At 47.1% G+C, this 15052-nt stretch overlaps 1 protein-coding gene across 1 annotated transcript; it reads left to right on the forward strand.

Annotated features, from left to right (window-relative positions):
- The first annotated feature begins 1755 nt into the window (after positions 1-1755).
- Positions 1756-9900, forward strand: LOC130282166 (glutathione S-transferase P 1-like). Its single transcript, XM_056530137.1, has 5 exons — positions 1756-1863; positions 2643-2730; positions 2900-3003; positions 3572-3679; positions 9611-9900. The coding sequence occupies exons 1-5, from the start codon at positions 1756-1758 to the stop codon at positions 9788-9790; spliced, it is 588 nt and encodes a 195-aa protein (XP_056386112.1). The 3' UTR covers positions 9791-9900.
- Positions 9901-15052: the final 5152 nt, after the last annotated feature.

Consider the following 15052-nt stretch of genomic DNA (forward strand, 5'->3'; position numbering starts at 1 on the left):
ATACCAGTATACAAGGAGGAATATTATCACCATACATATTACCATCATACTGTTACTGACCAAATCCTGTATACTGAGACCAATATTACCAATAATACCAGTATACAAGGAGGGAATATTATCACCATACATATTACCATCATACTGTTACTGACCAAATCCTGTATACTGAGACCAATAATAGCAGTATACAAGGAGGAATATTATCACCATACATATTACCATTATACTGTTATTGACCAAATTCTGTATACTGAGACCCAATAATACCAGTATACAAGGAGGAATATTATCACTATACATATTACCATCATACCGTTACTTACTGCATCCTGTATACTGAGACCCAATATTACCAGTATAACCAGTATACAAGGAGAAATATTATCCAATACATATTACCATCATATTGTTACTGACCAAATCCTGTATACTGAGACCAATAATACCCAATAATAACAGCATACAAGGAGGAATATTATCACCATACATATTACCAATCATACTGTTACTGACCAAATCCTGTATACCCAAGATCAAATTTATCAATATTACCAGTATACAGGGAACAAATAATACCCCCACACTATGACCACTATCACCACAGAATGACTAATATCCCCCACACTGCTACTGAAAAAAACCACTAGTGCAAAGACCAAGGTTTACCCCATACAGTGATCATATACAGGTAGGCATCAACACTACACAGGCACTGCAGACTATATAAGTGGTCACAGTTACATCCAGTGAATCACAGGAGACGTCGTTCACTTTTACTTTTCTTCTCCATCTGTCCTGGTCATCATGAAGACTTCTCCAGCCAAGACTTGTCCCCGCAGAATCTGCCAGGACTCCTTGCTTCAGCACCATCATCCACACTACTATACAAACTTGCCATCAATATTGTCTCACATAGTAAAAGTGCCCCATATAACAGTTAGGCCTCCCTCTTATCTCCAATACAGCAGTTAGGCTCCCTCTGTACCCCCATATAGCAGTTAGGCCCCCTCTGTGTCCCCATGCAGTAGTTAGGCTCCCTCTGTGCCCCCATACAGTAGTTAGGTGCCCTCATACAGTCGTTAGGCCCCCTCATGTCCCCCTACAGTAGTTAGGTCCCCTCTGTGCCCCTATACAGTAATTAAGCCCCTCTGTGCCCCCATATAGCAGTTATAGCAGGTGGATTTCTCCCTCCTATATTGATAAGTAGGTTTCTTTCCACTCTCTCTATCTCTCTTTCTCTCTCTTTCTCTCTCTCTTTCTCTCTCTTTCTCTCTCTCTTTCTCTCTCTTTCTCTCTCTCTTTCTCTCTCTCTTTCTCTCTCTCTCTTTCTCTCTCTCTTTCTCTCTGTTTCTCTCTCTCTCTCTCTCTCTCTCTCTCTCTCTCTCTCTCTCTCTCTCTCTCTCTCTCTCTCTCTCTCTCCCCCCTTATTGCTTGGTGATAGATTTCTCTCCCCCTCCAACTTCATATTAGGTAGGTATGCAGGCTGCTCCCCTCCATATTACCATATTCACTAGGTAGATCCCCCTCCTCCTTACCTCCCTCCATCTTTGTTAGGTACATTTTCAGCCTCCTTATATTAGGTAGACAGGCTTCTTAAACCCCCAAATAAAATGTAATAACTTTGTTATAACTTGGGATGTTACAGGTTTTAAGCATGAATGGATATTTTGTCACTGCCCCTTTAATTGTTGCTTTTATAGCAGCTTTACTCAGTTTGAAGGTCTCTGTGGCTTATAGCACATAAAATGACTAATGCAGGAAGATGTGACTGTTCATGGATGGAAATGTAGATGTGATACAGATTATCTCAGTCCAATAAGCTTGGTCTCTACGGATGAGGATCTTCGCAGGTCGGCTTATGTAAACTTCTAATCGCACAACTCTGATTTCCAACATGATACCTGTAGGGACGTACACAGGAAAACGTAAAATGACCAGGCAACTGCCCAGCACTAATCCTGACCATAGGCCACTAAAGTGTATAGTGTAGAGGGGCCCTTGTACAGCCTTATCCTCTGTGATGAACACAAATAGCTTCTTCTTAAAGGCTTGATGCACTTTATCCCCATTGCCTGGACAGGAACAGAAACAGATGTGATTGGCCTAGATGTGTGAATGCCTCAGAGGACCTGGGCTAGGAGATGTCGTTCCAGCAAAATCCAGACCTAAAACCGTTTAGATGTGCACACTGTGCTGGTCTGAGCCGGACTGGAATAACCCTGATTCCCCTCCTAGTCCATGTTGTGGTTGGGGACAATGATGGTGTCCACCTCCTGTCCTGCTGGGTCGGACTGACCTTGGTGGATTAGATGGCAGTGATTGTCTGGTGGTCTCTGTCTGGCTGATACTTTACTTTACTCTTCAGCTGTTGCAAAATTCCATCTCCCATCATGCACTTCAGACATCTGGAGGATTACAAGACAGGGATTTAGGCTGATTTTTCACTTATACAGATAGAATGTTCTATGATGATATTTTTTTAATATCTTTATTGTGGTCAGAGCAATAAATCCCCTGTATGGACATAGAGTAAATTATAAAATCCTGACTGGCTGCAGCCACCCCTAGGGGGAGCCCAGGAGCTGATTGTATACAGTCTATACAGTTAACTCATTATTTATCTTTGGGATCTCCTCCAGCTTTTCGGTCAGCTGCCACGGTTTAAAGATGGAGACTTTGTTCTGTACCAGAGTAACAGCATCCTGAGATACCTCGGCCGTAAATATGGTGAGTGTTGTGTGTTTCTATAGTAGATATGACTTTTATACTTACTTTGTCTTGTCCTCACACCCTACAGATTGTAGATCTCTAACCTTTCACCTGATTCAAAAAAAATCAAAAATCCTAAATGATCCTATTATTTCTATTTGTCCTGTTCTGTCTGATGTCACCTCAGGTATCGTGGGGTGCAGTAATGAGGAGAGCGCGCTCATTGACATGGTGAACGATGGAGTGGAGGACCTAAGGGTTAAATTCATCCGAATGTATTTCTATGAGTTTGTACGTATAATGAATAATGTATATTTAATTGTAATTAAAGCTATATAATGTGTATATGGGGGCTCCTGCCCTGATGGCAGAGGTCGGGGAAAGGAAGATTGGCCATCACTTGGGTTCAGTCAGAAAAACTGACAGAGGAGTCTGGAGGGGGGAGGGCAGAGGAGTCTTGAGGGAGGAGGGCAGAAGAGTCTGGAGGGAGGAGAGCAGAAGAGTCTGGAGGGAGGGGGGCAGGAGAGTCTGGAGGGAGGAGGGCAGAAGAGTCTGGAGTAGGGCAGAGGAGTCTGGAGGGAGGAGGGCAGAAGAGTCTGGAGGGAGGAGGGCAGAAGAGTCTGGAGGGAGGAGGGCAGAAGAGTCTGGAGGGAGGAGGGCAGAGGAGTCTGGAGGGAGGAGGAAAGAGGAGTCTGGAGGGAGGAGGAAAGAGGAGTCTGGAGGGAGGAGGGCAGAGGAGTCTGGAGGGAGGAGGGCAGAAGAATCTGGAGAGAGGAGGGCAGTAGAGTCTGGAGGCAGGAAGACAGAGGAGTCTGGAGGGAGGAGGATAATTTGCTTTAGAATAAATTGTATCTTGCAGGAGACGGGTAAAGAGAAGTACGAGAAGGATCTTCCCAATCACTTGTCTCCATTTGAGAAGATTCTTTCCCAGAACGATAATGGAACCAAATATGTGGTGGGAGAGAAGGTAAAATAATCCGCTTATTATTACATAGAGGGGGAGGGGTGTCGGCGCCCGCAAGGGGGGGGGGGGGGGGAGAGACAGGGTTCGGGGTAATGGGGAGATGTCGTGGGGGGGGAGGAAGTGTGGCGGAGGAGGGAGTTGGGAGGTAGGTAGGGTTCTGTCAAGGTCCTGTAGCCTTCTCCACCAGGGCATGAATACTACCGCGCGGGTGATCCTTGCAGAATGACCGGATGAAGTAGATTTGATCTGGGCCTTCCCTTAGAGCTTCTCCACATGCAACTTACAACACACAACACACAACTTACAACTCACAACTTACAACACACAGCACACCTGGACCACACTGAGGCTCAGACTACATAGAACACACCCCTTTTATCCCCATAACCATATGCCCTCCCCCTTTTCTATCTGAATAATGACAAAACAAGTAAATCCATTTTAACTGGGCTGGGTGGTGGTCACAGCTTATTTATTATAAACAACAATATATAAATAACCGCATAACAACTGCATTGCAGTTAACCTGAACATCCTAAAAATGTAAATCAACCTACTACTTCAGCTGAAACGGTATGCCTGCCATCGGGTCCCTGATGGGCATCTCTGCCATCGGCCCTTTATCTTCCAGGTCATCATTCTCCCGGCCAATGAGGAGCCCGTGTACCCCTACACGGTGCTCCGACCGCCACCGAGGAGGCGCTTGCTTCAGAACATCTTGCAAGCCCGACAGAAATATGTCCAGCCCAATCTCGTTGAGGTGGACCCCATCCTGTATCATAAACCGCCTGTTGTCACCCTCCAGCTCCCATTGACGGACCACCACCCTGCCCTCAGATCTCACAAACCGAGCCATCCTTGAATTTACGAAACGGCGAGACCACTCAATAGCTTCAGCATTGCGGGCAGCTTGCCTGATGACCCGCGGCACTATCTTGGACCACACCAAGACAAGCTCAGAGAAAAAAAAACGAAAGCCGTTCCACATCAGCCTTTATCACGGTGATTAGGTACAGAATTCTGGAATAACAAAAGTCATTACCACCAGTTTGCACGACCAGTATCACACCAGAATGGACCATCCTGGCAATTTCAACCGCTTCCATCAGAATCCAGGGCCACCTCATACCCAGAATGCCACGCCAATGTGCGGCGATATTACCACAACCCAGGGATCTACAACCGGGCCGACAATCCACTCTCTGCACCGCCCGGTGAAAATAGGCATGTCCCAGGAAAAACACCGTGGCCATCAAAGGATCTGAAAAAGAAATAAAGTTAGAACAACAGATCCGGATGCACATAACCTGCATAGCAATCCGAGCTCCAGTGCCCAATGCGCTGAATAGTAGCCACCGAAAGGCCCACCCGCGAAGCCTCAGTAGCAGCGCCAATGCGGAATGAGAGTGTACCAAACCCAGCATCAAAGGCGAAAAAATGCGCCCCAGACTCCCTTACCTTCAAAAATTCTGCAACAGCCAGAATGGGGCATGCCTCCCAATCCACCGCCTGCAAGCGCACCCAGGCACCTTGCCCCACCTGATCCATCTTAGATTGCTGTATACGCAGCTGTAAAACCCCGTTAGAACACGCAACGTCCTCTAATAATAAACCACCAGTACCTGTCTTTGACACTGGGACCAGCTCAAACATCCGCAATGCACCAAAAATACAATGCAAAGGGCTGCAGAATAAAGAACAGATTCAAAAGGCCCCGTGGACCACAACAAAGATGCCAACAAGGAGTAGGAAACCAGTCTACGAGTCTCCCGCCGCACGTGCGTGCGCTGCCAACCTTTCAAAGCCTGTTGGATCAAAAACCTCTAAGTCACATCCTCACAAACCAACAACCTGAAATGAAAACTCACCACTTCCAAGCGCTGCCGCGCAACCACAGCAGAAACATTAGCAAGTAATCGACTGTAACAGACCAACGGTCAGCAACACTACCAGCCACATCACGCCCACAAACCACCAACCACCATTGCTAACCATGTCCGACCCGAAGATTCGACCAAAGGCATCAGGCGTCAGTCACCAATCCCCAAACCAACAGGGGCAGGGGAGTCCCTCCAACGTTGCCTCCAACAGTCGCCGAAACTCCTGAAACTGAAAATGGGAAAAAGCATCAGCACTAACATTGGCAAATGGCGAGATCTGAACCAAATATTCAACTCCAAAAAACGTTGGACCAAATGCCGGATCAGAGACAATACCGGAAGAGAGGACGAGGACAAACCATTAATACAATGCACAACACTGATTCTTAAAATGAACCCCCCCATAACCCCCCATAATAATAGTTCAAGAAATGTAAGATTACGGGGCAAACCACGATCCGTCCACTCTGAAGGCCACACCTCCTCCGTGCACCATTCACCCCAAAAAGCCCCAAAACCACAGAATCCAGCCACATCCGTAAACAATTGGAGCTCAACATTCGACAACTCAGCAGCCGGCCAAAAAGTGTGCCAAATGTACCACCTCAAAAACACCCTCCACACCAAAACGTCCGAACGAATTTGACTGGAAATGCGAATATGATGTCCAGGCAAAGACACGCCTTCTGTGGCCAAAGACAACCTCCTAGAAATTATCCGACCCATAGGCATCCCCCTACAGGCAAAAAACAGATGACCCAACAAAACATGCATTTGCCGAAGCGTAACCTTGCGCACTCTGCAAAAATTCTCCACCAATAAAAGCAAACTCTCCAGCTTTTCAGCCGGCAGACGAAAAACCATATTCACCAAGTCAATCTCTATGCCCAAAAATGAAATAACAGTAGAAGGACCTTCTATCTTCTCAGCAGACAAAGGAAGAATCCAACAAAAACTGACACCTGGAGGACCCCGCTGGGACAACAAACAAAAAATCGTCCAAGTAGTGGATGATAGAAACACTGACCGTCTCGAAGTGCACCACCAACTCCAAAAATGTATTGAAAATTTTGAAGTAGTGATACGAAATGCAACAACCCATGGGCAAACACACATCATTATAAAACTGACCATCCACACGACATCGTAACAGGTCATGACAATCCGGCAACAAGCGAAACGCAGACTCAATATTGGACTTAGCCATCAAGGCCAATTCACCAGCCCCCCTAACCAGAGCCACTGCCCTGTCAAACGATACATAAGAAACAGAGGCACCCTCCTTCAGAATACCATAATTCTCCGAGGAAGGTAATGAGTAAGACGAAACTTCCCCACCTCCTTTTTTGGCACAACGCCAAGCGGAGACACCCGCAAGTTTGAAAAAGAAGGGGAAACAAAAGGACCCATAAAATGTCCCAAGGCAACCTCCTTACCAATTTTATCCCGCAACACCTCAGGATGTTCCCTGACTGATTTTAAATTGTCTGGATAAGTCGAAACAAAATTTCCTAAAACAAACGGTATGAAAAAACCAAACCTAAAACCATTAGACAAAACCGCAGCATCCTCCCTATTGGGGTACTGGTCTAACCATGGACCCATCACGGCCACGTTCACCGGGGTCCTTCCTCTCAGCCGATGGACTGCTTTGGTGCCCGCGGACAGCGCACCGCTGCATGTCCTCCGCCACAGGAACACTCGTGCTTGTATTCACACAAGCTGAGAAATTTACAATGCCCTTCATTGTACAACCAACGGGCCCCGGGTCTGCGCACGGCCGCTGGCCCGAACACTCCGGATTGTCCAGCCATCATCAACCGCAACCACACATCGGTCGACTTAACACCCCAACCCACCTCAGGCTGCAACACCAGACGGCGATGAAATTCTTCATCGTACCGCCACCAAGCAGTACCCCCCCATGTGCCTTTTAAGCATTATACACAGAATCCATGTACACAAAATGCTCCGGACACTTCTCACCCATGATACACCCCAAAACCGCAAACGCTTGCAACCAATTTCCCATAGTCTTGGCCCGGGGTTTCATGGGAAAAGATTTTTCAGTATGGGGCCTACACTCCTTATCTATAGTATGCTGGTCAACCGACACCAGCGACCACAATTCGACATACTGATTACCCCAAATCTTCTCTTTAATTGCTTTCTCGACATATACACCCAAAGGGGTAATACCACAAAAAAGGTCTCCTTGTGGATGCCCACCCTAACTGGAGACACCCGACATCCGAAACCATGCAGGGCCGACTGCCCCCACGGGAACGCCTCCTGGATGACCTGAAATGATATAGTCGCCTCTCACGCCTGCAGGATCGCCGCTCACGGAGCTCAAGGAACTCTCACTGAAGGACGATGGTGTCCGCTATTGTTGGGCACGAATATTCGCAATGCGAATATTTATTGTGAATATCGCATATTTATTGTGAATATTGCGAAGATAGCGCTAAATATTCGCAATTACGAATATTCAAAATTTATTTTTCACAGTACACATCGCAGTGATCATCCCTCCCTGCTTCCAGCTTATGGTGTAAACAAGCCTCCAATACGAGTTACTGTGTCTGACTGGCGGGCGCCCGAAAATTCGAATATGCAAATATTCGCATGTGCGAATTTTCACGCATATTGATCCCTGCCTTCTTTTAGCTCTTTTATCACACGATATTGTGCATGCAAATTTTATGGTGCATAGTAAAAAAAAAAAAAGGACACGAATATGTGAATTTTGCGAATTTATGACGAATATTTGTCCATATATTCGTGAAATATTGCGAATTCTAATATGGCCTATGCCGCTCATCACTAGTGTCCGCCAGCGGGAGGACCGGGATCTGCGGGAAATGCAGACATACGGGAAATGCAGTCAGGCAGTGACTCCAAAAAGCAAGGGGGATTGGGACACAGACTGGGGGGGGGAGATCCTCTGTGTGTGACTCCCCATGGACGGGGGGGGGGGGGGGAGGGCTGCAGGGGCAAAGAAGGACCCCTTTGGGGAACACTAGGGGCAGCCACAATAATAGGAGGGGTGTTGGGGATCTCCTCTGCAGAGGAGGAAGCCTGTGAGGGTGGCACCCATGTTCACTGTATTATGGGTTAGCACAGCAGTACGGGGAAGTACCGCATGTGGCTGTGCCGCACGCGTGGGGACCAAGGTCAAGTGACCCGGAAGGGGAGAGGCCAAGTCCCGGACCGCGGCCGCAGCAGGCCCAGAACAGACAGAGTGAGAGGCAGAGTGCACAGCCGTGTGTCCCCTCCTCCCACCAGCAGAAGTCCTGGGAGGGCTGAGGAGGGCAGGAGGACATGACAGCCGGGAGGTACAGCGACCTCCCCCAGCGATAGCAGAGCCAGACGGCTCCATAACTACAGGGACAGGAGATGCAGCCGCTGCAGCAGGGCCGCCCAGATTGGCCAGCAGCCGCGAAAGGGCGCCCGGATCCGCCAGCACCTGGAGCACATCCCATAATATCTCGTCAGCGATTCTGCGGACACAACTTCACACAGATGCCGGTGAGTTCCAAAAGGAAGCAGCCAGGGGAGGGGTGGCTTAATATATCCCCTGGGCGTACCCACCTTACCCCCTCCTACCCAAGGGAAAATGGGAGGGCTGCTACCTATCCTCGTCCTTAACCCCTTAGGTCCCTGCAGTCAGGGTTACCTACTCCTAGATGGCCAGGAAACCTGCAGACTGGTCTGTTCTCAGACTCAACTGTGAACTGAACTCAGGCAACTCCTCCCCCACTACACTATATGGGGGAGAATTTAGGGGTTTGGCAGGCAGGGTCACATGGGGTTCACTGCTCATCTGCTTAAAGGCACAGTAACACATAAATAACATACATGAGGATAACTACTACAAAATAATTACAGAAATATATAAATTCTTGGTAAAGTGCTGAAACATAGTTAATATAACAATCAGTGTCTCAATGGCCCCACACCGGTGCTGCAGGTCTGCCCGAAACAGTCTGAAGCCACAGGACACCCCCCGATGCTGGGACACCACACTGACTGCTGCGTCTTCTCCCTACAGATCTCCTATGCGGACTACAACCTCCTGGACCTTCTGCACTGGCACCTCCATGTTTTCCCAGCATGCCTTTCCTCATTCCCCCTCCTGACCGCATACATTGATCGTATTAGCTCCCGCCCTAAACTTAGCGAATACTTGAAATCTGACGCTCGCAACAACCGACCCATGTTCTCTAAATAATAAACAAGAGGGACGGCAAATGTTCACAGGAGAAAGAACCTCAAGATCCGTCGGAATCCGGACTCAACACTCAAATGTTTTTTTGTTTTTTTAAAATAAATTTATTTTAATTTCCTCTGTGTCTTGTCTCACGACTTGTTTGTTACTTTCTGGATCCTCATGGGCGGGGCCAGACTTGCCTATTGTCCTGCTATGATCCTGCTGTCATAATATTTTCCCTACTTCTTACTAACCCTCCAAATAACTACAACCCCCAGAAATCAGGGACAGCCAAAGTGCATGCTGGGAGTTGTAGTTTTGCAGCAGGTGGAGGTTTGCCCCTGTGACGGACTGACTCTGCCAAAAGTGACTTCTCCTTCCGGATGACAAGCCCCAGCATATCACAGGCAATATCTCCAGGCAGAACTAGAGATTATTGCATCCTTGTACCCAAAGAACCAGGCAACATCAGTCTTCAGGTATAAAATCGGAACCCTTTATTGTGGAACAAGTGTCTTCTTTTATAGGAAGGACATCACAGGGGGAAGGGTCAGTAAGGACAATACAGGTGACAGTGAGTCTGGGAGATAATCCAATAAAGGTGATTAGCTCTCCCTATACAGTGCATTGAGTGCAAAAGGTGGAGGTGTGCAGAAGTCGAACTGTGTGCAAAAGGGAGAAGCATGTGTAGAATTAGTGTATTGTACAAAAGGTGAACAGTGTGCAAAATGTGAACCATGTGCAAAAGGTGTATTGTGTAAAGGAGGTGGACAGTGTACAAAAGTGTATGAAAACAATAAATAAAAGTAACTCTGAGCTTTATGTCACTGGACAACATCAACTGAGGGGTACAAATAGTGATGTCCTAAAATCCATCCAAGTAGGTAGGGTGACTCTAGGATCCGTCACAGCCCCCCATGTGTATGTACAGGGTATAGGGTACATTCACACGGTCGGATTTACAGTGAGTTTCTCGATGCAAGTTTGAGATGCAGCAAATTTTCTTCTGCAGCTTAAACTCCCAGCGGGAAATTCACTGTAAACCCCCGCCAGTGCAAAGGTACCCTAAAAACATGACATTACATTACACTACACTACACTACAGCTACACTTACACTATACTGCACCTACACCTAACTACACCTACACTACACCACACTCCACTACACCTACACTACACCTATACTACACCTACAGTACACTACACCACACTACACTACGACCGTGTGATTGTACCCTTAAAACACTACACCTACACTACGACCTTGTGATTGAATCTACACTACACTACACTACACCTACAGTACACTTCACCAACACCACACTGCACCTACACAACACCTCCAGTACACTACACCGACACCACACTGCACCTACACTACATCTACACTACATTTACACTACACTGCACCTAAACTATACTACACCTACACTACACCTACACCACACCAATCCTACACTACACCTACCCTACATCACACCTACACTACATCTACCCTACACCACACCTACACTACACCTACACTGCACTGCACCTACTCTACACCTACACTACACCTACAGCTACATTACACCTACACTGCACTACACCTGCACTACAACTTCACTACACTGCACCTACACTACACTACACCTACTCTACAATACACCTACACTACACCTATACTACACCTACATTACACCTACACTGCACCTACACTACACCTACACTACACCTACATTACACTGCACCTACACTACACCTACACTACACCTACACTGCACTGCACCTACACTACACCTACACCACACTACACCTACCCTACACTACACTAACCCTACACTACACCTACTCTACAATACACCTACACTACACCTACGCTGCACTGCACCTACACTACACCTACACTACACTACACCTACTCTACAATACATATACACTACACCTATACTACACCTACATTACACCTACACTACACCTACGCTGCACTGCACCTACACTACACCTACACTACACTACACTACACCTACACTGCACTACACTACACCTACACTACCCTGCATTACACCTACACTACACCTACACTACAACACACTACACTACACCTTCACTACACTACACCACACCTACACTACGCCTACACCACACTACACCTACACTACACCTACACTACATTACACCTACACTACACTACACCTACAATACACTGCACTACACTACACCTACAATACACCTACACTACACTACACCTAAACCGCACTGCACTACGCACTACATCTACATTACACCTACACTACACCTTCACTACACCTACACTACACCTACACTACACCTACACTACACTACACCTACAATACACTGCACTACACTACACTTACAATACACCTACACCTACACTTTACTACACCTCCACTGCACTACACTGCACTACACCTACACCGCACTACACTACACACTACACTGGACTTCACCTACATTACACCTACACTACACCTTCACTACACTACACACTACACTGGACTTCACCTACATTACACCTACACTACACCTTCACTACACTACACCTACACTACACTACACCTTCACTGCTCTACACCTACATTACACCTACACTACACCTTCACTACACTACACCTACACTACACTACACCTTCACTACACCTACATTACACCTACACTACACCTTCACTACACTACACTACACTACACCTTCACTACACTACACTACACCACACCTACACTACGCCTAAACTACACTACACCTACAATACACTACACCTACACTACACCTACATTACACCTACACTACACTACACCTACAATACACTGCACTACACTACACCTACACTACCCTACACCTCCACCGCACTACATTGCACTACACTGCACTACACCTACACCGCACTACACCTGCACTACACCTGCACCAACACCTACATTACACCTACACTGCACTGCACCTACACTACCCCTACATTACACCTGCACTACACCTACACTACCCCTACATTACACCTACACTACACCTACACTACACCTAAATTACACATTCACTACGCTACACCTACACTACACTACACCACACCTACACTACGCCTACACTACACTACACCTACAATACACTATACCTACACTACACCTACATTACCCCTACACTACACCTACACTGCACTGCACCTACACTACACTACACCTACATTACACTGCACTACACTACACCTACAATACACCTACACCTACACTACACTACACCTCCACCGCACTACACTGCACTACACCTACACCGCACTATACTACACACTACACTGCACTACACCTGCACCTACACCTACACTGCACTACCCCTACATTACACCTACACTACACCTACTTTACACCAACACTACACCTACACTACGAATTCAGAGTGGGTCCCTAACGTCCCTAGCATAAAATGGCGCAGCACTGGGCGGCGACCACCACCGCCGCGACACCAGTGCCCACAGGGGGGAACGACCCACTGGAAGAGCGGCCCCAATGCCACTCAAACCAGTCTATGGGCCGCACTCGCCCGCAGACACGGCAGCAACGGACGCCGCCCAGCACCACACCAGTGTGAACAAGGTGTAATGGCTCACTTACCATGCTCTCCCAGTTAGACTGGGAGGCTGCTAAGAAAGAAATGGCCCTTATGTAGCTAATTACTACTATTATAGGGTTGGGCTGAGGGGGTGGGGAAGAGTGCAGCACATGTTCAAACAAAAAAAAAAGGAGGGGATAGAAATCACAGTGTGAATTCAGGTAGAAAACAGACATGGTGCACATCTACAATCTTGTATAATGATCTGATTGCTTCTCAGCATAATATCAAAAACTAACAGGTTGTTATTATACATTTTTGATCAAAAAGTACAAGCCCACTCGCCACGTCAAGGCCGCCTATTCAGAGTGGGTCCCTAACGTCCATTTTATGCTAGGGACGTTAGGGACCCACTCTGGATAGGCGGCCTTGACGTGGCGAGTGGGCTTGTACTTTTTGATCAAAAATGTATAATAACAACCTGTTAGTTTTTGATATTATACTGAGAAGCAATTAGATCATTATACAAGATTGTAGATGTGCACCATGTCTGTTTTTCTACCCGAATTCACACCTACACTACACCTACATTGCACTGCACCTAGACTACAACACACCTACACTACACTACACCTTCACTACACTACACCTACACTACACCTCCACTGCACTACACCTACACTACACCTTCACTACACTACACCTACACTACACCTTCACTACACTACACCTTCACTACACTACACCTACACTACACCTCCACTGCACTACACCTACACTACACCTACACTGCACTACACCTACACTACACCTACACTACACTGCACTACACTGCACTACACTACACCTACAATACACTTACACTACACCTCCACTGCACTACATTGCACTACACTACACCTGCACCTACACTACACCTACACTACACTACACCTACAATACACAGCACTACACTACACCTACAATACACTTACACTACACCTCCACTGCACTACACTGCACTACACTACACCTGCACCTACACTACACCTACACTACACTACACCTACAATACACAGCACTACACTACACCTACAATACACTTACACTACACCTCCACTGCACTACACTGCACTACACTACACCTGCACCTACACTGCACTACACCTGCACCTACACTACATCTACACTACACTACACCTACAATACACTTACACTACACCTCAATCGCACTACACCGCACTACACTACACCTACAATACACCTACAATACACTGCACTACACCTGCACCTACACTACACCTACACTAGACTACACCTACAATACACAGCACTACACTACACCTACAATACACTTACACTACACCTCCACCGCACTACACCTACACTACACCTACACTGCACTATACTACACCTACACTACACTACACTGCACTACACCTGCACCTACACTCCACTACACTACACCTACACTACACCTACACTGCACTACACTACACCTACACTACATTACACCTACACTACACCTACACTACACCTGCGCCTACACTACATTACACCTACACTACACCTACACTACACCTGCGCCTACACTACATTACACCTACAATACACAGCACTACACTACACCTACAATACACTTACACTACACCTCCACCGCACTACACCTGCACCTACACTACACCTACACTACACCTACACTGCACTACACTACACCTACACTGCACTACACTACACCTACACTACACTGCACTACACCTGCACC

The sequence above is a fragment of the Hyla sarda genome, chromosome 7 (assembly GCF_029499605.1).
Source record: "Hyla sarda isolate aHylSar1 chromosome 7, aHylSar1.hap1, whole genome shotgun sequence".
In the NCBI taxonomy this organism is placed as follows: Eukaryota; Metazoa; Chordata; class Amphibia; order Anura; family Hylidae; genus Hyla; species Hyla sarda.

Coding starts and splice junctions, on each gene's coding strand:
- LOC130282166 (XM_056530137.1), top strand. CDS start 1,756: ATGCAGGAAGATGTGACTGTTCATGGATGGAAATGTAGATGTGATACA. Junction 2,731..2,899: donor ATACCTCGGCCGTAAATATG/GTGAGTGTTGTG, acceptor ATGTCACCTCAG/GTATCGTGGGGTGCAGTAAT. Junction 3,680..9,610: donor AATATGTGGTGGGAGAGAAG/GTAAAATAATCC, acceptor TTCTCCCTACAG/ATCTCCTATGCGGACTACAA.